Raw genomic sequence first — 27,181 nt, forward strand, 5'->3', positions numbered from 1 at the left:
ATACTGGCAGAATGGATGTAAGGAGAGGAAAAGAGGAATCAGGAATGACTCTTGAGGTTTTGGACCAGTCAACCAAGTGGGTGGTGCCCTTCAGTGACAGTGGGGATGGCTGCCTGAGTGTCTTCAGTGTGGAATGCCTGTTGGATGGCAGGAGGAGATGTGAGTAGGTAAACAGAGGCATCAGGGCTGAGAATATGGACTTGGGAGCCAACATCCTAAAGATGGGATTCAAAGCCTGGTGACAGGCTTGGATCATCATCTGGAGAAAGGGTAGATGAAGATATGGTCTTGCTTTATGATGGCTTATTAAACTTCACATATGTTTTGTACACTTTTCTACATGTATATTGATAGAGAAGAAAGCTGACAATAGAACACTGGGGTTCTCAGCATATGGAGACAGGCAGGAAAGGAACCAGAAAAGAAGCCAAGGAGGAACAGTCAGGGAGTCAGGAGGAAAACCAGAAGCTTGTGAAGCCAGGAGGCATGAGCAGGTCGGAGAGGCAGGGAGAGATCACCTATGCCAAAAGTGAGAGGCCAGGTAAGAGGACAAGCCTGAGTTCTGGATCTGACAGCATGGGGCTGAAGGGAGAGCTTGCAGGCTGAAGTCTGGTGAGACCATGACAGTTTGGGAGCCAGATTTCAGTGCATGAGGCAGAAATTGGATAAAATCATTGTGAGGAGGTACATGAGCACCGGCTACCCCACGTGTCACTGCTACAGCTGGGAACAACTTTCTTCAAAGTACCTGCTGGTGAACTTAACCAAGGAGAAGATGAGAATGAAGGACTAAAATTCTGACAGATATTGGTCATCAAGATCAAGTCCAGCCAGACTGGGTCATTGCTAATTGCATTAACTGGTAGAGACCAAATTTTGAACCTTTTCAGTATCCATTTTTTCCTGTACATACTACAAAGCCTAAGGAACAAAAGTTGTTTTGGTTCAACTTCAAGAGGAAGCCATGTTTATAGTCCCTAAAAATTACAAGCTGGTAGCTATACCATTGTTTGAATTGTATGACAATACACCAGGCTCTGGACCATCATTTCTTGTCTCTTCAACTTCTGAACAAGTTCAGTTTTATAGACAGCTGAATTCTGTGCAGTGGTGAAATGAGCACACAGCCATACACAGTGTAGAATGAACATGGTAAAAAAGTCTTTTCAGGGTTATTTCTTTCCCATTCCCTAAATTGCTACCGACTTCCTACTGTGTGAATAGTAGAGTTAATGTGGAGAACCATATTATATATGGCCATATATATACATATATATATACATGTATATATATACATGTATATATATGTGGTATAAATAAATGTGATATATAATTTATTATTTCTACTCATACTTTGTACGTTAAAGAAAGTGGACTTCTTTTTGTATTTTCTTTTACATTTCACATTAAACTTTTAAAATTAAAAAAATACATATTACTGGAATAAGATAAAGAGGATTGGGATGAGCCGAAGAGGGAGGTGGGGAGGATAGCAAAGATATTTTTGAAAAAATTTGGCTCTGAAGAAGAGTGGGGAAATGAGAAAGTAGTTGGTGGGGAAGATTGCCAAGCGCATTAAAAAATTTTTTTTACTTATTTTAGAAAGAGCACGAGCCAAAGGGATGGAGGGAGAGAGAATCTCAAGCAGACTCCATGCTGAGCACAGAGCCCAACGTGGGGCTCAATCACCTGACTCAGATCATGACCTGAGCTGAGACCAAAAGTTGGAAGCTTGACCAAATGAGCCCCCCAGGTGCTGCAAGGGGATTTTTTTTTTTTAATGGAGACCAGACCTCTTTTTTGTGCTTCATGGGAATGATTTTGTGGAGAGGGAGAAGGTGTAAAAAGGGACAAATGATAGGAGCAATGTGTCCAGAGAGGCAGGAGGGAACAGGAGCAGAGCTCCTTCAGCCATGGCCATAGAGGAGGGCTTGCAGCAGGGCAGGGGTATTAGGGCTTAAGAAGGAAAGATATAGATGCCAGGTCTGTGGGCCACTGAACCCACGCTTTTCTGATGGAAGAAGACTGGACCAGGGGAGACAGACCTCCACTGGACCCTGTCCGGTCCTGGATGTGACCTCAGTTTCCTTCTGCAACGTGAGGACCTTTATCCCTGTCTCATAGGTCCGTGGGAAAGGTTGATGGCAGATCTGTGGAATAACAATGTACTTGGCAATGTGCCTGGCACAGAGTAGGCCTTCAGGAGCCTGGGAAACCACAATCCTTCAGGCAACCCTGCCAGGCAAATGCCTTACTATCAAGACAGGGTATTGGGTGCTGGCCTGGACCGTTTAGAGAGAATACATTCACTGCAAAATCCAGTTCCCCTGTGCTGCTCCCCACTGAGGCTCTGGATGAAGCCACCTGCAACCATTCCTCCCTGTGTGCTGTGGGGTGCTCACAGGTCCCATGCTCAGGCACCCCCTAGGGTCCTGGGCCCAACCCTCTCCCCTAACATGACCACTTATCAGCTGGGTGACCTTGAGCAAGTCCCTGCCTCTCTCTAGGTCTCAGTTTCCTCACTTGAAGCATGGGGTGGTACAGTTGACCTGCAGGCCTTGTATCTGGATCCATAAGTTCAAGTCTTTGTCAAACACTTTGTTTATCATGCTAATAAATAACAAACATCAACTCTAACACCACCAACTGATAGGTAACCTTGGCCAAATTATCCATCCATGCAGGGTCTGCAAATGGGGACGATGCTACTTCCTGCCTCACAGTGTTCTAGTGAGGACTGGAAAACAACATCTAGGTAGTTCCCGGCATAGTGCTTGGTGCATGGTAGGTAACTAGTTTAACAGAGGGGCTAAACGCTTTCAAAAAGGGTAAATGGCTCCCCTACAAGGCCTATATAGAGCTACTGTTTCTGGGTGTATGGCATCCAACCCCCCTTCTTCAGGCCCAGCACCCAGCTTTTCTTTTGAGAGAACTGCCCCACACCTACCTCCTGACTCCACTAATTACCCTGAGGAGGAGGCGTTAACTCGGCCAGTCACTATCCCACCCGCCTGACAATAGAGAGCAATGACTCTAAACCTTGAACTTTAGCTAGACCTTGTAGGAAAGCAGCTGCCCTGCTAGATTTGCTAATCTGGTGGGATGAGGGACATGGGGATGGAGCTGCTGGTGGCCTTCCCCCAACCCCAAAAGGGAGCCCAGCTGAAGATGATGCTAATAAGGATGACAGGCAGTGCAAACAATAAAGGGAGGCCAATATTTCAGGTGCTGTTCATTGAATGCCTGCATCAAGCCAGCCTTACAGGCAGTTGTTCTCCTGAATTTTCTGTCACATGAGACATTTTTTTTTCCTTGCTTGAGCAAGATTGAACTGGTTTTTGCCACTTAAAACTAAAGATTTCTGACAACTTAACCTGCAATGCCATGGCCTTGGACTGGTGTTGCTTATTTGGTCTGACCAGCCTTCCACCACTGGGCAGAGGAAGGACAAAGGGGCTATATGACAGTGTCCACTACTGAATTGTCTGGAAGAGGGACAGAGGTGCCTCAGGACATGGGGCCTGAACTCTAGAGCTCCAAGAAAGAGCTTCTCAGAAGAGCCAGGGACAGGAGAGGGAAACCTGACCATACCTGCCTCTCCTGGGTCCAGGAACTACTAAATTCAACAGACGTTCAACAGAACGTCATTTGCCTGGGCTCAGCCCCTTCTCTTTGGCCCAGAAGAGCATCTAGAGAAATCAGTTTCTCAAGATGGACCACTCCTGCAACCAGGGGTCCAGCAAGGCCATCCTGGTCTGTGCCCCAGACAATGGTAAACCCCAGCAGCCACAGTACAGCCTTGTGGGAGAGTATGCACTGCAATGTAGTTCGCTTGAGAGGATGGGGGGACCTAGTCCCATCAGTGCAGAAGCTCATAGGGAGTAAGAAACCAGCAGGTCTACAACAGCACAGATCTAAAAATGAGGCAAGTGGAAAAAGAATAATGGAATAAGAATCTGCACAGTCTCATCTATCTATGCATGTAAAACTCTACATGTTTTTATAAAAATACTAAACACAAGAGTAGTGCCTATCTGGGCAGGGGAAAGAGTGAATGCAAATTTAGAGTAGGGGCTGGGGATGAAGCAGAAAAGTCAAACAAGAGAAGAGGCTTTTGTGGTCCAGGGATGACCCCATGCTTTGAACTGACATGTCAGGAAAAACTCAGCTCAGCACCCAGCAACAAGGAGAGACAGGCACCAGTGCAAAGGGGACTGTTGTGGTCACAAGCCTGGCTACATCCTGGGATCACCTGAAGAGCCGTGAGAGATCTAAATGCCTGGAGGCCACGTCCTGAAGCTCTGATTGAATTGCTGTGGGTGCAGCCACAGCGAAGAACCATGGAACTAACGACAGACGGATGCATCTGAGTTCTAATCCTGGCTCTGCCACTCACAAGCTTGGTGTAGTTCTAGGCAGGTCACCTCCCTTTTGTGAGTCCTAACTTCTTTATCTAAAGGGGCTAAATCCCTGTGTCTTGAGGAGAGAATGAGCAGGTCACAAGAGAAGGCACACCAGATACTGGGATCTGTAGCTGGAACCCCTTGCAGGAAGAGGCTGGGCTAGGAACATAATTCCATCAACTGAAAGAAATACATGAGGCCTATGAACTTTTTCTTTCTGAGACTTAACTTTAGCTCAAGTTCAGGGCAAATAAAGGCTCCCCCCGCCCTTTCCACAAGACGGGGTGGGGGGATATTTCCCAGATGAGGGGTGCCAGATAAAATCCGGGATGCCCAGTGACATTCGAATATCAGAAAAACAACAAATGCTTTTATAAGTATGTCCCAAATATTGTTTGGGACATACTTGTACTAAAAAAATCCTTATTTTCCTGAAATTCACATGTAACAAGGTGTCCTGTATTTTTATTCAATTTGACAAGCTCAGACAACAGTTGAGCTTGTTGGTTTTCAGTCTTTATCTAGTGGGGTCTGTGAGAGGTGAGGACGGGGTAAGGGGTTTCTATTCTGGAGTTTCACAGCTGACATTCTCTAAAGGAACTATGTCAACTCCTTGTTCCTTGTGAGGAAAAGGAGATCAGAGGGCTCTGGATTGCACAAACATTGGCTGACTTGTATTTATCCACTTGGTACCTTAGACACCGCCATTAGAAAGCCCAGTTCTAAGAACTGGGAGAGGGAGATCCCATTTAGGGTGGGATTTCTGTGGTTCTCATGTTGCCTCACTCCTGCTGCTACCAACAGTAAGGTATCTGTTGCCTGAACTCAAGCCATTAAAAAAATCATAAAAGCTTAGCTTCCTTATTTTTATCATAACTTTTTTTTCTGATCATGAGTTGTTAGTAACTTTGGTGGTAGTGGTGGCAGTGGTGGGGACCACCCATAATCCCTTTACTCAGATGTACCCAATGGCAATTTACTCTTCCCCTGGGAAGGAAACATTAAGCTTTGATCACATGCCAGAAATGTCCCTATTATCTCATATAACCTTCAGAAAGAAAAGCAACTTTATTGCCCTTTCTGATTGTAAAAGCACCATAAGGTCTTCACACATATTTTTTGGTAAAGTAACTCATAGAGGTATAAAGAAATGAAATCCACCTAGAATCCTACCACTCAGAAATGGAATTCCTTCGAATCTTACTTGTACACCTGGTCCTGTAACACAGGTGCTTCCTGTCAGCCCGCACATCTCCGGCACTATCTGAAGATTAGGAGACCGAGGAGCACATCTACCACGTATACCAGTGTTCCAGGAGGCTCTCTCCCTTTCCTCCAAGGGGCTTGGGGTGTTGAAGGGGGCTCAATAAAAGTTTGCTAAGTGAACAAATGTGTGGGGGAAGAGTCCATACTCCTCACAGGTTTATTCAGATTAAGTCATCAAAGGCGGCTTCCAGTTTGTAAATTTTCAAAAAACCATAACCCACTTGTGCAGATTACAGGGTGGATAGGATTTCTTGGTGGTTACCCGAACACATGGGCTATAGGAGAAAGCAGGTGAATGAGGTATGATCATTTCCCTGCTCTGAATAGAGGGCTCCAAAAAAGAGAGACAGGAGATCAAGGAGGCTTTAGAAACTTACTTTAGAATCTCCTGAAGGTGAAATGCGAAACCTTCTATGGAAAAGAGTGTGGGGGAACATGGTTAAAATGCCCAAGTAAGGCCCCAGCTTGCAGGCTGGGTAGCTATTCATAGGCTGATTTGCCTAAGCCTGGTATTGAGACATGTGTTTAGCCTCACATGCTAATGGGCAGAGATTCTGATTTCTTAGCTATTATTTCTCGAGTACCTTCTATGTGTCAGTGTGCTGTGTCCCTTTCATATACCCTCTCAGGTCACCCAACAATGCCAGGAGGCGAGTACTACCATGAACCCATTTTACAGGTGAAGAAACATAGAGGTTTAATCACCTGGCCAAACCCACAGAGCTGGCAAGTCGACAGCCAGGTATAGGACAGAGGTCTGTGTGACTTTCAGCCTTCTATTCTTAACCACTCAGAAGTTATGCCTTCCTTCTTCTGGGGAAGGAGGGCACAGCCGAGGTGCATGCATTTTCCCGCCTTGCCCAGTGGTGGTGCAGGTGGTAGTGGTGAGTGAGGTGAGGGTCAGAGTGTTCCCTCAAGGTGCAAGGCAGAAAACCCAGAAACCGCCCAGATATTCAGATCCACCAACTATGGTACCTCTCTGTCATGGGATATTACTCGGCAATTAAGACGGAATAAACCACTGATTCACAGGGCAACAACATGGATTAATCTCTAAAATACTGTGCTGTGATAAAGTAGCCAGACACAAAGCACATATACTGTATGATTCCATTTATGTGAAGTTCAAGAACAGGTGCAACTAATATATGGTGAAAAATCAGGACACAGGCTGCCTCCAAGAAAGAGGGGAGCCTTCCTAGGTTATGGTGGATATATAAGTCCATCCAAACTCAAACTTAAAAAATAAAAACTTAAGATCTGTGTATTTACTGCAGGTAAATGACAGGCAGGGCTGTGTCTACATGCTCTGAGAAATCTGATCTCACCTTCCTCGGAAATCAAGGCTGGGCTGGCTCACATGTAACCTATGAGTTCAAGAGCTAAGGTCACAAATTCAAAGCAGGTCAGTGGTTGCCAGGGGCTGGAGGTAGGGAAGAATGGGGAAGGACAGCTTCGTGGGCATGGGTTTCCTTTTGTGGTGATGAAAATGGTTTAGAACTAGAGGTGATTGTTGTCAACTGAATGCCACTGGATTGTACATGTTAAAATGGTTACTTTGACATTATGTGAATTTTAAATCCTTTAAAAAGGTAAGGAAGGAAAAAAAAAAGGTCTCAAGGGCTTCTGCCCCCATGGATTTTAGCATTAGTGGCTGTCTCCTCCGTTAGAACCAGGGCTAGCCAGGCTTCTCTGCCTGCCTCCCCAGTGGACCTTGAGCCCCATACCGGTGGCCACTGTAGATACGCGAGGACTGGGGCATAAATTTGATTGCTACGTGGATGTGTGAGTGACTGAATGAAGGAGCAAATGAATAAGTACCTGTGTGAATGACTGAATACATGAATGAGTATGCAAACACATGCAAAAGAGAATGAGTGAGCAAATGAACAAGAGAGTGAAGGAATTAGCAAAGGAATGGACAAAAGAATGGGTGGGTAAATGAGCAAGCACCCCATGTATGAATGAACCTGACCCAGGGCCTGGACTCTGGACCCAGCCGTTGTGGGTTTCAGTCCTGGCTTTGCAACTCAAGTTATTTAACCTCTCTGTGCCTCAGTTTTCTCACCGGTAAAATAAGTATGGCAGGTTGTCGTAAAATAATGAGGAGTTAAAATGTGTAAACTGTTTAGAACAAGGCTTGGCAAAGTGAACCCTTCGTGTTTGCGAATATTGAAAAAAATACTCGTCCATGCTCACGGAGAACCAGTGCCTGGTCCGGCCGCGACCTACCGAGGAGCTGCACCTCATCGGTGATGCCATAGACGTCTATGAGAGCCCAGAGTGGGCCGCCCACGGCCACGCCGCAGTGGAAGAGCACGGGCTCGCCATCATTGACGCTGTAGAACACGCGGCCGTGGCGGTCCGCCCAGTAGGCCAGCACAGTGTCGCGCAGCGCCAGGTTCTCGGGCAGCGCCTTGGCCCAGTAGCCAGGCCGCGTGACAAGGTCGGGGCAGGCGTACTTGGGGATGTCCTGGGCGCTCATGAGCGACGGGTCGTGCGCTGTGAAGCCGAAGCGCAGCGCGCCGCTCCAGCCTGGGCGCACGGCCACAAGGCGCAGCCGCACCTGCTCGTACAGCCTGATGGGCCGCTGCGTGAATGTGACGCCGTTGCAGAAGCTGTTGCGTCGAGTGGCCCGGCGTGAGTGGCCGTCCAGCCGCACGTTCTTGCCTTTGGCCTGTGCGTGGAAGCGCGGCGCTTCACCCAGCACCGGGCGCCGCTCGGGGCCGGGGCCACAGCACGGCCGGGTGGCCAGGAGGCGAGCAGGCGGGCTGGGGTCTGCGGGAAGAGACAGGCAGGAGGGTGAGGGCCTTTCAGAACTCCATGAACAGGTTTGTCTTTTTTAAAAGTCATTTCCTTTTTAAATTCCATCTTAATTAGACATTAATAAACTCCGAGCAGGTTCCAGCTACCGCCAGCCTGCCCAAGGCTATCACAACAAAGTCACTCTATTCTGTGACTCCACCTCTTCCCCAACCCCCGCCCCGGGCCATTTACCCATAGAAAATGAAGGCATTCTTTATAGGCAAGGTTGGCTTTTCTAGAACATGCACTGTTGAGGATTCATTTCTAAGGGAATTTTGCCCCAGAGGACCTGGAGAATCTCGGAAGGGTCTTGGTTCAAAGGAGCGGGCTGCTGGCCACAAACTCAGGTGGCTGAGAGTTGAGGTGGGGGCTTCATCATTTCCACCTGTCCTTCTCCATCCCAGAGGCAGTTCCTGGCTCTGGCAGCCTGGGAGACGGCAGGGTGGGGAATTACTGCACGAGTCTCTGCTCCTCGTTCACAACAGCAGCTGAGTACAGTTTTCATGGCAAGGACTTATAAATCGCAGGCAGCCCCTGGCCTACTCTGCAGTCATGGGAGAAGAATAGTCACCTTAGGGAATGAGAAGCTGTTGTGGGGACCACTCCTCCCACACCCAGCCATGGGGTTCACTGCGCTCTGGGCACGTTGTCGAGCTTCCACTAATACTGAGACAAAGGGGAGCGAGGACAGGGGAAAATGAAGAGAGGTGTAATGATGAGCCAGGGAAGCTATGGGTCCCCTCCCCAAGCCTGTGGGGGAGGTAGAAAGCCATGCCAGGAAGCTGGAGGCCCCTCTCCAAACAGAAGCCAGTAATCCCCAGAAGACAAAATACAAGGACCGAAGGCAAGGTCCTGCAGAAGGAGAAAAAAAGAAAAGAATAAGGGACTTTAATCATTCGTTTAACAAATCTTTAATGAGCACGTAGTGTTTTAGCCAGGTACCATGCTAGGCATCGGAAATACAGTAGTATCCAAGAAGGATGAGGTTCCTACTCTGAAGGAGTGGACATTCTGGGGCGGGGGACAAAGTCATACAAGAAGTAAAAAGTACTCTACCTGGTGGGAAGCGTGACGGAGAAATGCAGTCAGGAAGTGGGGAAGAGCAAAGTACTAGGATTTTCACAGAGGGCCTCTTGAAGCAGTGACTTTTGAGTAGAGGTGAAGGGATTGAGCCATGAGGGTAGCTGGGGGGAGTGCCTTCCAGGCAGGGGTAAAAACCAGTGCAAAGACCCTGAGGTGGGAATGAGCTGGTGTGGCTGAGAAACAGCAGGGAAGCCAGCAGGGCTGGTGTGAGCAGGTGTGGGAAGTGGAAGCAAATGAGAGCAGAGCTGGAGTGGGGAGCGGGGGAGGGGAGGAGAGGCCGTGGTTGCTGCTTGTTTTTTAAGCCAATTTACCACAGTGAAAAGGATATTACTGGAGGTTTCTAGCAGAGAAGTGATGAGGCTGCTGTGTGGAGAGGGGACTGCTGGCAGGGGGTGGGCGAGGGAGCTGGGCGCTAAGGACAAGGCTACTGGATTATTTCAGGCACAGATGATGAAGGCTGAGATTGGGAGGTGGGGAGGTACCTGTCAGGGTGGCGAGAAGGGGTCAGATTCTGGATATGTTTTGAAGATAGTAGAGATTTTGAATTTTGAGGTCTTAATAAGCAAGGAAACATTCTATATACTAGCTTTGGGTGGTTAATATAGTCGATAAAAAAGACGTAATGGATACTTGACAGGGAAGCAGAGAGGTGGTGAGGAGGGACAGGGAGATACTAGGGTTGGATCCTGGAGGGCAGGGCCTTTTTCATTTCATCTTTGATTCTCCCTGTGTGTGCCAGGCACACTTCAGGCACTGGGTATATCCCAGCTGCTGCCTCTATTTTAGAGCTAGAGTAGACCTCAGAAATCCTCTTCTCTGATAAGCCCATTTCACAGATGGGGAAATGGACCCAAAGAGGGAGAAGGACTTGCGGAGTTCAAGGTCAGTAGGGGTCCGGGCGACCACCTCTGAGGCAGGAGGCAGAATGGCAGAGGTTACTTCCACCCAAGGGAGATAAGGAGAACATCTTTTGTTTATAAGCCATGTCAAGCCAGGTTTCTGGTATTTGCAACCCAAACAGCCTTGATTTATAGTAACCTTGTATGGGGCAGGAGGGAGAGGGGGCTACGAAAGGCTTTCAGTAGAGCAGGCTGAAAGGGAGGGGCTCCCTGGGCAGCAAGGAGGGTGAACCCCGAGCCATACTGCGGGCCATCTCCAGAACCACAAGGATAAGAGCAAGGGCCGGCTGGAGAGCTGTTTCAGGGGACAAAAATCAAGCCAGTCGGGGAAGTACAACCCCAGTGTAAACCATCAAGAGAGGCCGCCCAGGGACCATAGAGTCCATGTTCTCCATGCACGCTGTAGCCTCGTGTAAGCCACCCAGCTTCTCAGGGCTGAGACTTCCTCCAGTGTCCACAGGCTGAATTCTCCCCAAGGTCCCCACAGCTGGCACAGTCTCCAGGAAACACTAAATATGACCACAGATCAAAAGCGCTTCTGAGCACTAAAGCCCACAAGTCATGGTTATGTGATTATTTTCCTCTCCCTGACATCACTGCTCTTTCCCCAACCTTCTCTCTCAGAGAATTTCTTTACCCAACAGCTTGGGAATCCTAGTAGATGTTCTTTTAGAGGGACCTGGCGGTTGAAATGAATGCTGGCTGGGGAAACACACTGCTTTGTTCCTACAAGGGGAAGTTTCCTGTAAAACCAGCTATATGTTAGGACAAAATACAGCCAAGTGACCTGCGAAGTTTACATACTTGTTGAATCTTGATTATACGATCCAACTTCCTTTAGGGAGTGAGGGATAAACACTCCTACCCCCTCAGAATCCACTGCCCTGACATGAGGTAAAAAGACCAGAGTGAAAGTGTCTAAGAGGATGTGCTATTTATACAAATTGAAAATGCTTAAGATGAAAGAACAATAAGTAATCTCCCAATTGTACATCACTGTCTGGTTTTAGCTGGGCTCGGGGAAAGTGGCTTCCACAAGAAACAGAAATATGAACGCGGGCCTCAGGGGCCCCGCAGAACATCCTAGTTTGGAGATGTCAACAGAAAAGAAAATCTGAAGCTGAAACACCACAGCCATGTTATAGAAAGTTCAGCAGCGAGGAGAAAAATCCCTCCTTTCTCCCTCTCCACACCCTAACTCATGTGGCATTTTCTGTGGTCTCTGTCCGGCCCTTCTCCATGGAAGGGCCGCTGGCTGTGCCCTCCCTCTATGCTGTGCCTCATGCTAGATGTCTCCTGGGACATGGGATTGTAGCTACTTCTCAGAATCTTCACCTGCAGGATTTTCTAGGCGAGAAACAAAGCTCCTGGCAGCAGAGACCCTTTCCCTCAGCTGCAAGAAGCTGTGTTGAGATGTAGGCCCAGCAACACCCGATCCCAAACCAGCGTTCCTTCCTCCGGTCCCAGCCTGTTTCCGTAAGCAGCACGCACGTGCTGAGTACTAAGTAGTCCCGAGCATCTTTTCCAACTTTCCTGCAGTCAGAGCCCACATCCAGTTTTGCTTCCTGCCTTTTTGTTTCTTAACTCGACATTACATAACCATTTTCCCCACATGGCTCCTGGAGCCTCCCAGTGCTTAGGTTTCATGGCTGCAGAATAGTCCATTGAGGGCTGGAATGTCCCCCACCGTTCCCCTCCTGGGGATCACTTCAGCTGTTCCCCCAAATGGCCGAGTCTGTGGGCACAGAGGTTCCGAGCTGCTGGCACCAGCACCAGATTCAAACAGGCACGCTGTCAGGGGCGAGAAAGCCTTTGGCCAAGAAGAGGCCCCCACACCATGTCCGGGAACAGGCCCCAGGCCCCCCTCCTCTCCCGGAAGGCTGAGCACCTGCCAGCCTTGTGAGGGTGCCCACTATGGCCAGGGAGCCCCCTGCTCTTCTGGTCAGGGAATCCGACCTGGGGACTCTAAGGACAAGGCAGGGCGGAGGGGTTCTTGTGCGGTGGGGGCCCAGGAGACTGCTGCAGGAGCCCATTCCATGCGTAGGAGGGAGCAGGAGACATTCCTGGCCCAGCCTCAGAGTTGTCCAAGGGCTGCTCTAGCCCTGCCAAGACCACAGGGGAGGGTCTTTCCAGGGTTTTGTCAGGGAAGCAGTGCCTGGACTCTAAACGTCGGGGCAGGAGCGCCTGGGCAGCTCCGTCATTAAGCATCTGCCTTCGGCCCAGGTCATGATGGGTCCTGGGATCACTGGGCTCCCTGCTCAGCAGGAAGCCTGCTTCTCCCTCTTCCATTCCCCTTGTTTGTGTTCCTTCCCTTGCTGTGTCTCTCTGTCAAATAAAATCTTTAATAAATTAATAAGCGTAAGGGCAGAGACTGGGGGTGGCACACTGAGTGGCTATGGACAGTTAGGGAGGATGGGACTCTATTCTGACAAAATAAATGTTGCCACTGCCCAGCCTTAGACAAGTCCTTGGGTAAGACAGGTGGACGGAAGAGCAGCTTGGGTGGTGGTTATTTGCTTTTCCCACGTCCATCCTTTAGACCACCCCTCCTGGCCTCTGGGTTCGAGCCTGAGCTTTGCTGCTCATTTGCCTGGGGGCCCTGGGCAGTCATGTCACTTCCCAGGGCTGCAGTTTTTCATCTGGAACGCTGTGTGACCTTAGGCCCCTGTCTTGGGCTGCCGAGAGGCCGGGAGAGCACAGAGATGGGGCAGAAATCCTGGCACATAGTAGATGATCACCGAACGTTCCTTTCCTTCCCTGTGGGAACGGCAGATCCAACTCCTGGGGGAGCCCTTCCCCTCCATCTCTCCCAGAGTCTCATTTCCTAAATCTCCGTGTGAGAGGCAGTTAAAAAGAACACAGGCTTGGAGTCAGATCTGGGTTTAAATTCTGTTTTGTCATTTCATAGTGGTGTGATGTTAAGGTCCTTGCTTAACTTCTCTGGGTCTCCCTGCCCAGACCTCCAAAACTGGCAGGAGTCCTCACTACCCTGCAAGACCGCTGTGAGGAGTTTTGAGTTGGCAAGTTCAGTCCATCAGACACGATGCATGGCACGTAGTAGGTGTTCACTAAACACGTGGTCTCTCCCATCAGCCACCTTACTTTGTTCCTTTGACAAGAAAAGGTTTCTGACATCCTTTGACATCAGAGAAGTCTACCTGTAGGTCTGGGGAAATACATCTGGACATATTTCTCCATGGAGGGCTGGTGACCTTGACCAGGAAAGGCCTCTTAAAAACCCTGGGGTCGCCTTTTCTTAGTGTCCAAGGACAGGAGCCCATTTTTAAGCCATCCCAGCAGTGTCCCAAATGTGCCTCGCTAGTTGCCCCAGCCCAGCCTCTCCATTGATCTAAAAAGAGCCTGAGCAAATGGCATTTACGGCCAAGAGGATGACAGGAAGCAACACCCCAGCTTCTCTGGCCGCTGAGATGACAGCTTCCAGCGTGCTGGCATTCAGCAGATGGCATTCTGGCTGAAATTTTCAGCAGATTCCGCTCCACAGGGAAAGGGAATCGCCAGCCGGGAGAATGGCCTATTCTGTACCCTCTTTTCACATGCAGACCTTTACTGAACCCCTGTTACGGGCCGGTGATTGCCTCTGTTTATTCGATTTAGTCTCTGGGATGATCCTGCAGGATAGGTTTTACCACCTTCATTTTCCAGAGGGGAAAACCAAGGCTGCAAAGCTGGGCAGTGGCAGCAGAGGGCCACGCCTGGGCCCTTCCATACCCCACCCCTTTTCCAAAGCAGCCCCCTGTAACCACTGGAAGCAAGTGTCATGGCTCTTGTGAAGGATGATGAAAGCTGTATAGGTCTCTCTACCCTGAAAAATACCAATACTCCGTGAACACAATTTGGCATACAATTTCAGGGGCTTCCTGGACTCCTATAACCTCTAGGCTCAGACAGTATACCTTCGGTGAGAAGATGCTGGTTCAAGTGACATTTGTCCAGGTCCGCAATTCAAATCAATGCTATTGGCAACGTGTGTGTGTGTATGTGTGTGTGTGTGTGTGTGTATGTCCTTTACAGAGGAAAACACAAGGCCAGTATTGGTAAGGCTTCCCTCCACCCAAAGCCAGACAAGAATATGTCTTCTCTGGCAACACGAAGGACCTTTGCCATTGGTGGGTTTGAAAGAGGGCTAGGAAAAAAATAACCAACCTACCCTCACCTCTGCCAAATGGGGTAGTGACAGGCACCCACGAGACAGACGCCAGCGTAATGGGACTTTGTTCTCTGTTTCAGAGAACCTGGGAGGGCAGGATGGAAGGAGGCCAGCCCACACTGGTAACTGCCACCCTGCTCCTCCCCTCCCTTTTCTTTGCAAACAAAACCTGGTCACCCCAGCACAGCTGGGAAGGCCCCACACTCCTGTCAACACCTACGAGGAGGCTGGGGAGGGAGGCCGGAGGTCACGCGACACTGCTTGTTGGGAGCAAAGCCTACTCCTTCCAGGCCTAAGTGGCAGCCCTCTTGCCTCAAGTGGGCTCAGATGCACCGAGTTCCCAGGGGGTGAGGTCATCCCAACGCCCCCTTGAAGTGTGCTCAGCGGAGCCAGGATTTTCTAGCCCATTCTGACCCTCTGCTGGGCCCCTTCACTGAGGTCTCCCTGATAAACTGCCCCAGGAAACTCCAAGCCCCAGGAAATTCCCAGGGGCCAGCTCCCCTGGTTAGGGTCCCACCGGCACATTGGGGCGGGGAGCGGGGGGAAGTGCCTTCATTCTCTCTCAAGTACATCACTTCCTCCTTCATCTGACTTTTCAGGAGCATGCACTCCATGTCAGGGCCTGTCCTGGCTGCAGGGACACATACGCTGACAAGTCACACACAGTTCTTGCCCTGTGATCTGAGACTGGCCGAGGGACAGACACCGACACCAGGACTGTGCAGGGTGGGTGGTGGGCAGGGCTGGGGCCATGGGGACGCTTCTCAGAGCAGCCATGCTACAGGACTGAGGCAGAAGTGCCTAGGAGGTTGATAGGGTTGGAAATTGTATTTGATGCAGAGGGAATAGCACAAAGGCCTGGAGGTGAGAATGAGTGTGACGTACTTAAGGAACTAAAAGGAGTGTAGAGCAGAAGACAGAGGGAAAGTTGGAGCTGGAGCTGGGACCGCATCACAAAGGGTCTTAAAGGCCATGCAGGGGATAAGTTCCTCAAGAAGGCTCTGGGGACCACGTTTGGGGAATTGTTTGGAGCAGGGAGGAACCCTGAGGATCCACCTCTCCAAAGAATGAGAGTCAAGTCCAGCTTCTTCCCATAGAAACTTCCTCTCCCTCTTCTCAGCCTATCAAAATGACCTAGCATAGGGGGAGTAAGAAAAACAGTTCAGGTTTTGAATGTTGCTTCCAACTGCTGATACGGTTCTGCCCCTTGGCACCTGCTTCTCCTCCAGGCAGCTCCTGGCAGTGGCCTGGTGATAAGCTGGCTGAGTCCGCCAGCTTTCTCCTTCTCTCTGCCATGAGGGCAGCCTCTCCCCTGGCCTGGGTGGGGCCCGGCCGCCCGGCCACTCACTAACCTGCAGGGCTCCAGCCTGATTTTTTGGAACCATAGATCCACTGGTCCTGCTTCTCAGGCTCGAAGCAACACCGGAGGATAAAGCCCTCCTTGAATCGCGCTCTTCCAGCTCCTGGAGCCAAGGCGGTGTTCTTCGCAGGCCCCACGGCTGGGCAGTGTTGGCTGGCTCCGAGGGGCAGCGACCTGCCTCTGTGGCATACCACATGTGTGTGGTGGGCCTGCCGTGTCGCCCCTCTGCCCCTCACCACCCGCTGCCAGGTGGCTCCCAGATGACGAAACCGAGGCCCCTCTCTGGACGCCCTCACAGAGGCCACCCAGCTTGCAAGGGCAGTGTCCGCTTTCAACTCTGGTCTTGTCTGACTCCAAAGGCTGCGCCTTTCCTGTTTCATGCCTCACTCCACCCCCAGGGTCTCTTGCTCCTCTCCTGATCTGCAGGGGGTAAAAAGAGCTAGACTATGTCCAAGTAGCTTAAGCCACCTTCTGGTAGGAGAGATGGAGGGATGCCCTGGCTTGGTCTTGGGGAGGGGTAGTGGTGGGGGGGAATGTCATCAATCAGCTTATTTTGAGCAGCTCAAAGGCCAGTTTGGAGGAACTCGAGAGGAACAATAAGCAGCGTCTAAAAAAGGAAAGCTGGTGACTGATTACAGCTGGGGGGGGTGGGGGAGGGATGGAGCCCCTCCCCCCCCCCCCCCCCCCCCGGCCCCTGGGCCCAGAAAAGGAATTGGGGGTGGGGCTCAGTCAGAGAGACAGACCTTCCAGGGGACAATGCAGAGACTACCATGGGCTCTGCGCTCCCCAGACCTCCTGTGGTCCTCCTTGGGGAGGCGACTTCTACCAGACCGAGTGAGGCAGGGAGGCTCAGAGAGGTTGGGAGAGCTGCTGGAGGCCACACAGCCAGGACGTGGTGGAGTTAGCATTCGAACCCAGACCAGCCTGGTTCACAAGGTTAGGGAAGAGAAGGCTCTGGCTGCTTCAGGCAAAGTGTAGAAGTCATCCCTGCACGGAAGGAGCACAGCACAGTGCCCGGCACACAGCAGGTCCAACTAATGTTTCCTTCCCTGCCATGTTTGGCTCTGAGGCCCGCAAAGAAGTGACTCTGAAGGGTGCCTCTCCCACTCCACTTCCCCAGCTTTCTCGTTTCCCTCCACCTCGTCTGCCATGCTGACCATCCTCCAAATGAGTGAGGACTGAGGTGCTACAGAAAGCCTGCATGGTTCAGGTCAACAGCTGGGTCAGGACTGGACTCTGGCGTGGGTCCAAACCCCATGCGTGCTCTCGACCATTCTTCAGAATGGCTTCTCCAGCTCACCCGTGGGTGTTCCAGTGATCTCTCACAGGGACCTGAGAGGAACAGGACGACTGGTCCTCTTGTTCCTCCCCACCCTCCACCTCAGCCATCCATTTCAGGAGCACAGCTTCCTTGCCTTCATGGAGTCCTCATCTTGTCTTCTCGCGGAGTTCCCTATTTATACCTCACTGCCTCCCTGTAAAGGAGGTACCATCATTATCCCCCTTTTAGAGATGAGGAAGTGGAGGCTCAGAAGGAACATGACTTGCCCAGAGTGACCCAGGTTAGATACAGTAGAACTATTTGGACTCAAGTCTTCCTCCGAAACCAGGGCTCTTTCCACCACCTCTTTTGGGATTCTGGCAAAGAGCTCGTCTGTAATTGCTGTGTGAACCGGCACAAAGCTCAGGTCCCCAGTGTCCCCATCTGCCAGATAGGAGGCAGGTTCTGATCACTCTCTTGTCCTAGGAACAGAGTCCCTGGGGGGACTTTGTCTGCAGAGATGAAGGTCTGGGCCATCCTCAGAGTCAGGGAAATTCCACTGTCCCATCTCCTGACCTTGAATTGCCCTGAACCTTGAGGGGAAGGGAAGCTCTTCTGTGGAGTGGAAAGTTACCAAGCCGACCCATCTTGGGAGACAGGGTATGCATGTGCCCACCCATCTCTTAAATCCATCATCCGTGGGGAAAAAGGAAAGAGAACACGTGCCCAAGGGATAGAATTGTAATATAAACAATGTGTAATGTTGAGGATATAAACAGAGCACACTTGTGAATAGCTGTGGGCACCCTGCCCAGGGCCAACGCTGCCCCCGACACCCCACCCCACCCATTTCCCCACATGGCTTACTCGTAAAAGCACTTTCTCCCCACTGCACAGAGGTGAGGCATGAGGCCAGCTGAGCCTCAGTAATAAGAACGAAGAGAGAAAAAGGGACAAGTGTGAGTTGGGCCTGATGTCCAAGGACAATAGTCCCAGACCCCGGCGAGGGCAGATGGCTGCATCTTTCTGTGTCTGTGTCTGAGCCATCAAATGGGCCGAAGAATTTCCAACCCGAAGAACCGGCCGAAGGATGTTATAAAAGAAAGACTGTGAAGGGGTCTGCAGGCATTCAGATGAACACCAGAGAGCACCCCCGTGAGACCCCAGGGGACCCCTGTAAGAGCGTCCCCCTGGGATGGATGAACAGTTCATCCCGGGTCCATCTGACACTCAGTTGCTACCACGATGTCCACGTCAAGTCCCAACCAGGCTAAACGCCAGTGCTAAACACCTCGCTGCCCTGCAGACTGCTTCCACAGTTAGAAAGTTCTTTCTTTGGTTGAGCTCAAATCTGCCTCCACATGAAGGCCCTGCACTGGTCCTGTCTGTGTGTGTTCCGCGGTGCCCTTCCCCACTGGTCTGCTTTCTGACCGCAGGGTTCTGCAGAGAGCTCCCAGGCCATATTGCTAGGAATTCTCTACTGCCCTGGGGATGACACGGGCCTCGCTTTGCAGTCTAGAAAGCCCTCAGGACATCAGCTGTCCCCTGACCTGCTTTGAAAGGGGGTTGGAGAGCTACACATCAGACTTCGGGGAATATCAGTTGGGGTCCCCTCGGTGAGCCTACAGGCCACTTAGAGACCATCCCCACCCCACCGTGCCCAGAGGCAGGATGTGAGACAGACACCTAAGGAGCTGGTAAACAACCAAGACCGAATGTTCCAGGATGCTTACAGATTTCTGCCTAACACCACGAAGGCTTCTGGGCCCACCTGACCTCCCACACTGACTTGCCGGTCATAGTCCCAGACGGACATCCTTGCCTTCTCACAGCGATCATGTTGGACTCCTCGAGCTGTGTGCCCTTGGGCAAGTTACTCTCCCTCTCTGTGCCTCTCTGTTCTCTCAACAGTCATAAGGGAGTAACAACAGTAGCTGTCTCCTGAGGCTTGTTCTGAGGGTCAAATGCAGGGACCTACTCACAACAGCATCTGGCACAGATCGGCTGTGTGACACAAGTGTGTGTCTTCTGGGTCTGTCTCCCGCAGGAGCACAGGGCTCAGTGCAGAGCAGGGGCTGGTTTCCCCCGTCAGTACGTAATCCTAACAGGCACCCCGTGGGAGCACTCACTATCTGTCAGACATGCCTGTGAAGTGACATCATCACCCTGTTTCTGCAGAAGAGAGAACCCAAGCACAGAGAGGTCAAGTTGCTTGTCTGGCTAATGCAGGCACGAAGGGCCGCAGCCTGTGCTGTCACTGGCTCTGCCGAGGATGGCAGCACAGTCCAGAGACACGACGCTCCTCACCTGCAGGAAAGCCTGCGTGCTGGGTGACAAAGGGCTCCCACCCGAGCCCCATGCCCTTGCTGACTGATGGCTGGGTGCTGCCTGACCCTCTGGGCAGGCAGGGCCCATGAGTGGCTGGGCTCAGGGGAAAGGGTGTGGGCGCACTGTGACACCTGCAAATGGCAGGTAGGGGTGGCCAACCACAGGCCAATGGTTACCAGGCAGGAACCTCAGAGAGGGGGTGCAGAGATCAAGTTTGCCCTTCTCCAGGGCCACCAAGTCTACAGGCCCTGGGTGAGGTTGGGAGGGGTAAGGAGTGAACGGGCAGCTTCATTCTGTCTGCTGTGGACAGAAGTAATTCATCTTCCCAAGGACAAAAAAGGTGGGAAGAGGCACCTGCAGGCAGGACCTGTTGATAGGGGTAGGGCTCAGGATGAGGACAAGGGGCAGCAGCCCCAAGAGGCCGCAGGGCACCGTGCCCTTTGGCGATGGAGGAGAAGGAGCTCTGGGGCTGGGCAGGCCTGGGGTCAGATTCCACTCTGCCATTTCCTGGCTGCGGGTCTCAGGGCACGACTCCTTTCCCCTCTGAGCTCAGTTTCCTTATCTGCAGAATGGGAGACTACTTCTGGAAGGCTGCTCCTGACCGGTGAGAGAGGATGAACTGGCTAAAGGGCCTGGAATGCGGCAAGCCTGCGGGAGTTGTGAGCGCTCTGCTGCTGCCCAGGTGAGCACTCACTACCTACAGGGCTGCACCGAGGCCTCCTTCCTTTGCCCTCCCTGCTTGAAGCACACACCTGGCTTCTGGGCTTCTATTTTAAGCCCTCATAGAGCACCGCAAAGTACAGAAAGCCCTTTGGTCCGAAAGAGGGCAGAGCTGACTCTTCTTGTCCGTAGGGAAGATTAAACAGCTCTGATGGCCAAGCCCAGTGAAATTGCATGCCCCTGCTGGCAACTTCCGCACGTCATCCTGGCAGGGAGCGGCGGCAGCTAAGAAATTGAAGCCGCCTGACTGCGGGCTGGCCTGCAAGAAACCATCCGCTCCTCTGACACGGCTTCTGCCCACCGCTCTAACCCCATGGGCCACCTCTACTTGCACTGGAACCCCCAGAAGGCCACAGCTCCCCACGTTTGCCCTGCTCTCCCTCCGCTCAGGCCTCCACACACCTAGCCTCTCTGTCTTGAACAGCTTTGCTCATTTCCTTCTCTTGGCTAACTTTTCTGCTTTCTGGTCTCACCAGACAAGTACCTTCTCCAGGAAGCCTTCCTCCATCCCGCTGGGCTCTCACGGCCCCCAGGCCCCCCGCCCCACCCCACTTACAATAAATGCCCTGTCCTTGTTGGTCTTTCCCACGAGACCTTGAGTCCCTAAATCCAGGCTTAACCCCAGGCTCAGCACAGAGCCCAGCCTGGAGGTCTGGTGAACAAATGGAAATGGCAAAATGCAATCTGCTACGAGTCTTCTCATCAGAAATCTGGTGTCTCAGACAAAGCTGGAGAGGCCTTGGGAATTGCGGCTGTCAGTACACGTGAAAGGGATGCCTCCCAATCCAGCCCTGGGTTCAAGGCTCACAATCACCTGGACCGAGCTTTCAAGGCAGAAAGTGAAGGGCATCTGTCATTTGTCCCCAACCAGGAACCCCAGGGGCAGGCTCAAGTCCTCTCTTGCCACAGGGCAAAGATAACCATGACCGTGAAAGCCCCAGGCATTGTACTAAGATTACCTGCCCTTTTCCATTTAATTCTTGCCACCCCAACCATGAGGGCGCTCCCCCTATGGCCCTCACTTCACAGTGAGGAAACTGAGGCACACAGGGAAGCAACTTGCCCAGAGTCACTCTACTGAGCAACGGCTGAGCTGAGATTTGAAGCCGGGCACCTGGATTCTAGGGTCCCTGCTCTAGACCCAAACACCAGACCTCTTGCTGCTGTGGACCAGTGAGTGGTTGCCCCACAACTCTTCATCGATGGGGCCCATGGAGCCCAGCACACACACATGCAGGTATAACAGAAACAAAATCTATGAAGAAAAATTCTCCTTACTACCTCAATGCGCTTGATTTTGTTTGTTTGTTCTATTCTATGTCATTAAATTTTTTAAAAAGCTGGTCACGCATGAGCCACGGTAGATAGACCAGTTGGTCTGGTGGCCAGGCCTTGTTTGGGACCCTGGGTCCCCCACGCCTCTCTCTCTGAGGTGGGGTTCGCAGCACCTTGTTCTCTCTGAGATATAACCAGCTACGTGTCCCGTTCCTCTTCCACTAGAGGCCAGCTCCATGGGGGCCTTTGGTGGCTTCCATCCCATTCACAGCTAGACCCCCGGGGCCTGGCACACAACAGGTGCCCCAAAATGTCAGTTAAATGAATGAGGATGCACAGTCAGGAAAATGCAGGGCAGGACAGACCCCGGTAATCACTCTAGCCTGGGCACATGGCCCCTAAGGACAGATGTTGCCTGCCTGAAAAATGGGGCTAAATATAGTCCTTCTAAAGGGTTGTTACGAGGATTTGTGGGTATAGTCCTTGACTTAGAGCTGGGCAGAGACCAAGGTCAACATACTTCTCTCACTCCAAGCTCCAGGATGCCTAACTATTGAACTAACACTAAAAAGGGCCATTGACTTGGCCAAGCGTGGACCAACTTAATGATTAAACCCAACTGGCACTTTGAATTCAGTCTCTTCTCCAACCAGAACTGTGGGGGAGTCCTGGAGGCGCACTGGCAGGAGGGTTGCAATGCGCCAGTGAGAGAAGGGGGGAGAGCCCCGCCGCGCTGGAATTCCATCCTCCCCGAGTTCCATGTGTTTACTTTTATTTTTATTCTTACAAACCCCAGAGAAAGGGAATAGGGTCCAGAGAAAAGGATCATGTGGTATTAGGAATAAGACAGGGTCTTCTAAACCCAGCTTTGCCTCTGCCGACCTGTGTGAGTTGGGTCAAGTGTCTGAACCTCTCTGTGCCCCATTCTCCTCATCCATAAAATGGAGAAGCATGACACCTTACTCTTCAGTACTGAACTGCAACTAGAAAGACAACGGGTGATGCACACAGTAGGAACTTGGCAAATGCGAGTTCCTGCGCTGGCTCCTGGACATTTCTCTTTATAGGGCATTCATCTGAATTTGCTGATGCCCTTTATGAAGACTGCCAAGGGGCTTCCCACATGAATCGTAAAGGCCATTCCCTTTCTTTGGCATGTCATTATTGCACACAGTAACATGACAGAGTCACTGGGGGGCACCCAACACAAGTTATCTGAGCCATGGATTGGGAGGGTACCACACGTTGGAGGAAGAATGTAGAACTTCGGAGTCAAATCAACCTGGATTCCAAACAGGGGGAGCTGTGTGAGCTGGGATGAGTCATTTTATCTTTCTGAGCTTTGGTTTCCTTATCTGTAAATGGAGATGATGATCCTTCCCTCGCAGGGCTGTTGTGGGCATTAAATTCATTCATTCATTCAACAAGCATGTACTGAACATCTGTGTACTAGCCCCTGCTCCAGGTGCTGAATATACAGCCGTGAATAAAAAGACAAGATCCTCCCTGGGGAGACAGGTGATTAAACAGCTATGTACACACACCGTGTGGCACACAGTGATCATGCTAAGGAGAGACACCAAGCGGGAGAGAGCAAGTGGGGCGTGCCGGGGGCAGGGCAGGGGAGGTTACGGCAGGACCCACACTGGAGCAGGGAGGTAAAGGAAGCGAGGGGGAAACCACGTGGAGGTCTGGGGGAAGAATGCTCCAGGCGGAAGGAGCAGCAAGTGCAGGAGCCTTAAGGAGAAGCATGCTTGGCATGTAAATGAAGCCACATATGCAGGAAGCCTGGCATGGAATCCAGGTGCTCAGCAAATGCCAGCTCTCTATTTCAAGTCCCGTAGAAGGAACCCCACGCATGTGTCCTTTTCCTGAGAACGAAAGCACAAGGATTTCTACAGGGCAAGACTGAGCCAAGTGTTCTTTCAGCCTAAGACGCAGGCAACATGTGAGCTCTACCACTGGTTTTTGAGTGCCTGCCAGCCACTAGGCTCTGGGTTGGGCAACCAGGGATACAAGATAATCAAGACATGGTTTTTGTCCTCAGGCAGCCCCGAGGCCAGTTGTGGAGAGGGGTGATGACGATGCAGTGTGGTCAGATGCACAAGCAGAGCCATCAGAAAGTCTCTAGGTAGCAGAGTGAAGGGTGGGATTGGTGTGGGTGGTCAAGAAAGGCTTCCTGGAGGAGGTGACAGCTAAGCCAAATTTTAAGAAGTGCACTAGACAAGGAAGGATATTTCAAGTGTGGGAAGCCTTGTGTGCTGATCACAGAGTTGTAAAAAAATGGCATCGTGTGTGTGAGAAACTAATGACACACAGGCGGGAAAACAATAAATGGCCCTTCATATTCTCAGTACGGCAACCTGATGTGCCTCAGAGCTCCAGCTCTGTCTCCTTCCTCTAACTCAGGGCAAGCATCAGCCCCAGTGGAGAGTTTTAATTTTTCACACTTAGCTACTGCCGTGGGAAAACAACCTTAACCCCCGGCTCTTAGTCCGGGTGGCCCCGTTCACAGAGCAAGAGCCCTGTGGGATGGAGAATATATAAATCGCCAGCTATTTTTAGCATGCCTGGCTGTGGCTGTGTCTTCACCCACCCTAGGGCTGACCCACAGGTGGCAGATCGGATTTTTTTTTTTTTTTTACTAGAACAGCATAAATATTTTTAATTAGGAACTCTTACAAAGGAGACCATGCTGCAACCAGGTATCTGTGGCTGGGAGAGTATCTGCTGCCGTATTGGCCAACAGGCTTGGACACCCCCAGGGCCAGGTGGCTGGGTCCTTCCATCCCCATCCAGCCAGTATCACTGCTCAGAGGAGGTGGAGGCCCCTGGTCCATAAATGGACCTGGGTTCAAATCCCACCTCTGCCTCCGACTACCTGATGATCCTCTGCTGGTGACTTCCCCTGTCTGAGAATATGGGGGTTTCGAATGCAATGGCCCTAAAGCTGCTCAGAAGCTTATAAAGTAGGAGCTGGCTCCTCTTCCACAGGCCAGTCTTGGGAATCCCAGGCACAGCATCCTCCATTTCAATGCCCCCCCACCCCCAGAGGAAGAAACAATGAATTTTTTGATATAAAGCCTAGAAGCGGGGGGAGCTATATGGGAGTGTTGGAGCACAAACCACTGATATGTCTCTCTCCCAAAACCTCATACTAAATTTGCACAGCAGCCGACTTGCTTCCCCCACTGAGCTGGGCCTTTGTACTTTAAAAATACACAGATCTCTCATTTTCTGCTTAAAAGACACTACCAATGCCCAGCCTTAAGCCAAAAGACTTTTTCTAAAGACCCGGGTGTGGGGCTGACTGACATGGGGCCCAACCCAGACGCGCCCCCAATTAGCAGTATGACCTTGGTTGAGTCATTTCTCCTCCTCTGAGCCTCAATTTCTTTATTTGTAAAATTGGGATAAACATCTTGACAAGGAAAAGCTGCTTTGCATGCTGCCTGGGCCCTGGGGTGTATGCAAAGTGCCAGACAGGGAGCCCCCAGCGCAGTGATCCCAGTGATCGGTTACCACCAGGTATTCTCTAGCAAGTCCTCCTCTGCCCCCTACTCCCACCTTCCTACCTCACCCCCATTCCCCTACTCTGGCCCCGGAAATTCTAGGGTGATGTTAACTAGGGGGCGATGCGCTCTGCAGTGGTGACTCCCAGGGACTAGAGAGCCCCCAATTGAGCGGACACCAGAGGGGGGCGCAGCCGGGGTGCGTGTGGGAACATGGCCAAACCAAGGCAGCATGTGCCGCGGGGGCGCTGGCGGCTGGAAATTGGGGTACCCCTGCAAGCGCCCCCCAATATCAGCAGCTGCAGTCGGCACAACGGGTGGTTCTGGTCGTTGGAAGCCCTGGGGAGCCCGACTCCAGTCACGCCCCAGGGCGCCCCGGGCTCCCTCTTCAGCGCCCTCGGGCTGAAACAAAGGCGAGGGGGCGAGCGGCATCCCCCCAGCGGCCCCTTCGCGCATCTGGCCAAGCAGGGAGAACGAGGACTGGGGTCCCTAAGGTAACCGGGACGCGGTACCCGTCCTCCTGGAGCGCAAAGCCTAGCCAAGGGGCGCGCGCGGAGCCGGGGTCCAGGAGGCACCGATGACTCCAGCCCGCTGCGCGCCGAGGGCTCCAAGTGGGTGGGGTGGCTCTCCGGAAGTCACCCAACGGGTCCCCTGTGGAGAGAACCCCAGCGCCCGACTCCCGGGCAGGGCTCCCCAGCATACCTGGCAGGGTCCTGTGCACGGTATTGCCCATCGCTGCGTCTGGGCGCGGCGTTGGCGGCGGCGCGCGCGGGGTGCACGGAGGCTAACAACGCGGTGGGCCGGGGACCCGGGCCAGGGTCGGGCTCCGGGGCATCGCGGCTGCACCGGCGAGCCGGCGGGCGGCAGCTGGGGCGGGCGCCTGGAGGGAGGCGGTGGCAGCCGGAGGAGAAGGCGGAGCCAACCGGCCCCAGCCCGTTGGCTCCGCCTGCGCCGCCTCCTCCTGCTGCCTCCAACCGTGCAGGGAGAGGCGGGGCCGTGGCCGCCGCATCTTTTGAAAGTTTGGACCCGGCGGCGGGAGCAGAACCGCCGAGCCTCCCGCTCTCGCCGCTCCCGCGCCCGGGACAGGAAGACGCGCTGGCAGTTGGGTGCCCTTGGGGTGCCAAGCCTTTTACTCATTTCTTCCAACACTTGGATAAGGCCTAGTGTGTGCCGGGCCCTGTTCCAGGCGCTGGGCCACAGGGGGCCAAGCCTTAACACTGAGGGTTCAATTATGCGGGGTGCGGGGTGCAGGGGCTGTGGATGTACACAGCAGGCAGAAGGTCACCTACTTGAGGGCAAGTCAGTCGGGGTGACCGTGGTGGGGGTGTGACCACGGACCTCCAAAGGTTGAGAGGAGGGAACATAGTATAATACTTATTAAGCACATGCCAGGCACTGTGCTGGACATTGTAAGTACAGACGAGGCATGCGAGTGGTGAAGACCGAAATAACAAGCACTTTTTAAAATTTTTTAATTTTATATTTATTTTTAGAGTTGTGGTTTTGTGTTTTTTTTGTTGTTGTTGGTTTTTTTTTTTGAAGATTTATTTTGAGAGAAAGAAAGTGAGCAGGGAGGGAGCAGGGGGAGGGGCAGAGGGGGAAAGAGAGAGAATCTCAAGCAGACCCCCTGCTGAGCAGGAGTCTGGGGCTCCATCTCAGAACCCAGAGATCATGACTTCAGGGGAAATCAAGAACTGGAAGCTCAACTGACGGCCACACAGACATCCCAAAATAAAAAGCAATTTAGATCACGCAATATGATCAAAGCCAGCAAGAAAATAGTATCTTTGTTTGGGGGACTCAGGGAGAACCTGGGGGCACTCCAGCTCCATCTGAAGAAACAGCAAGGAATTAGCCATGGGAAGAGCCGAAGAGCATATTCCTTGCAGAAGGAGTAACAGGCATTCCTCATCCATCCATTTATCATTCATTCATTCACTGCACCAGTATTCTGAGCAGCTCTCCTTTACAGACCAAACTCAATGGGAAGTGAAGCCTGCTAGTTTCTGCCTTCACTGGGCTCCATTTTGCAGATAGGAACACTGAGGCTCAGGATATGCAATGACTTACCCAAGAAGACCCAATTCTCAACCAGTTTTTT

At 51.9% G+C, this 27,181-nt stretch overlaps 1 protein-coding gene across 1 annotated transcript in view; it reads right to left on the reverse strand.

Moving 5' to 3' along the window:
- NEURL1B (neuralized E3 ubiquitin protein ligase 1B) overlaps window positions 1–25,956 on the reverse strand; it is a 34,375-nt gene extending 8,419 nt beyond the window's left edge. Inside the window, exons 1-2 of the mRNA XM_045999900.1 lie at window positions 25,783–25,956; window positions 7,902–8,447 (exon numbers count right to left, since the gene is read on the reverse strand). Coding sequence (XP_045855856.1) covers window positions 7,902–8,447; window positions 25,783–25,813 — 577 coding nt within the window. The 5' untranslated portion in view covers window positions 25,814–25,956. The remainder of the gene's footprint in view (window positions 1–7,901; window positions 8,448–25,782) is intronic.
- Between the last annotated feature and the right edge of the window lie 1,225 nt (window positions 25,957–27,181).

The sequence above is a fragment of the Meles meles genome, chromosome 3 (genome assembly GCF_922984935.1).
Source record: "Meles meles chromosome 3, mMelMel3.1 paternal haplotype, whole genome shotgun sequence".
Taxonomy (NCBI): Eukaryota; Metazoa; Chordata; class Mammalia; order Carnivora; family Mustelidae; genus Meles; species Meles meles.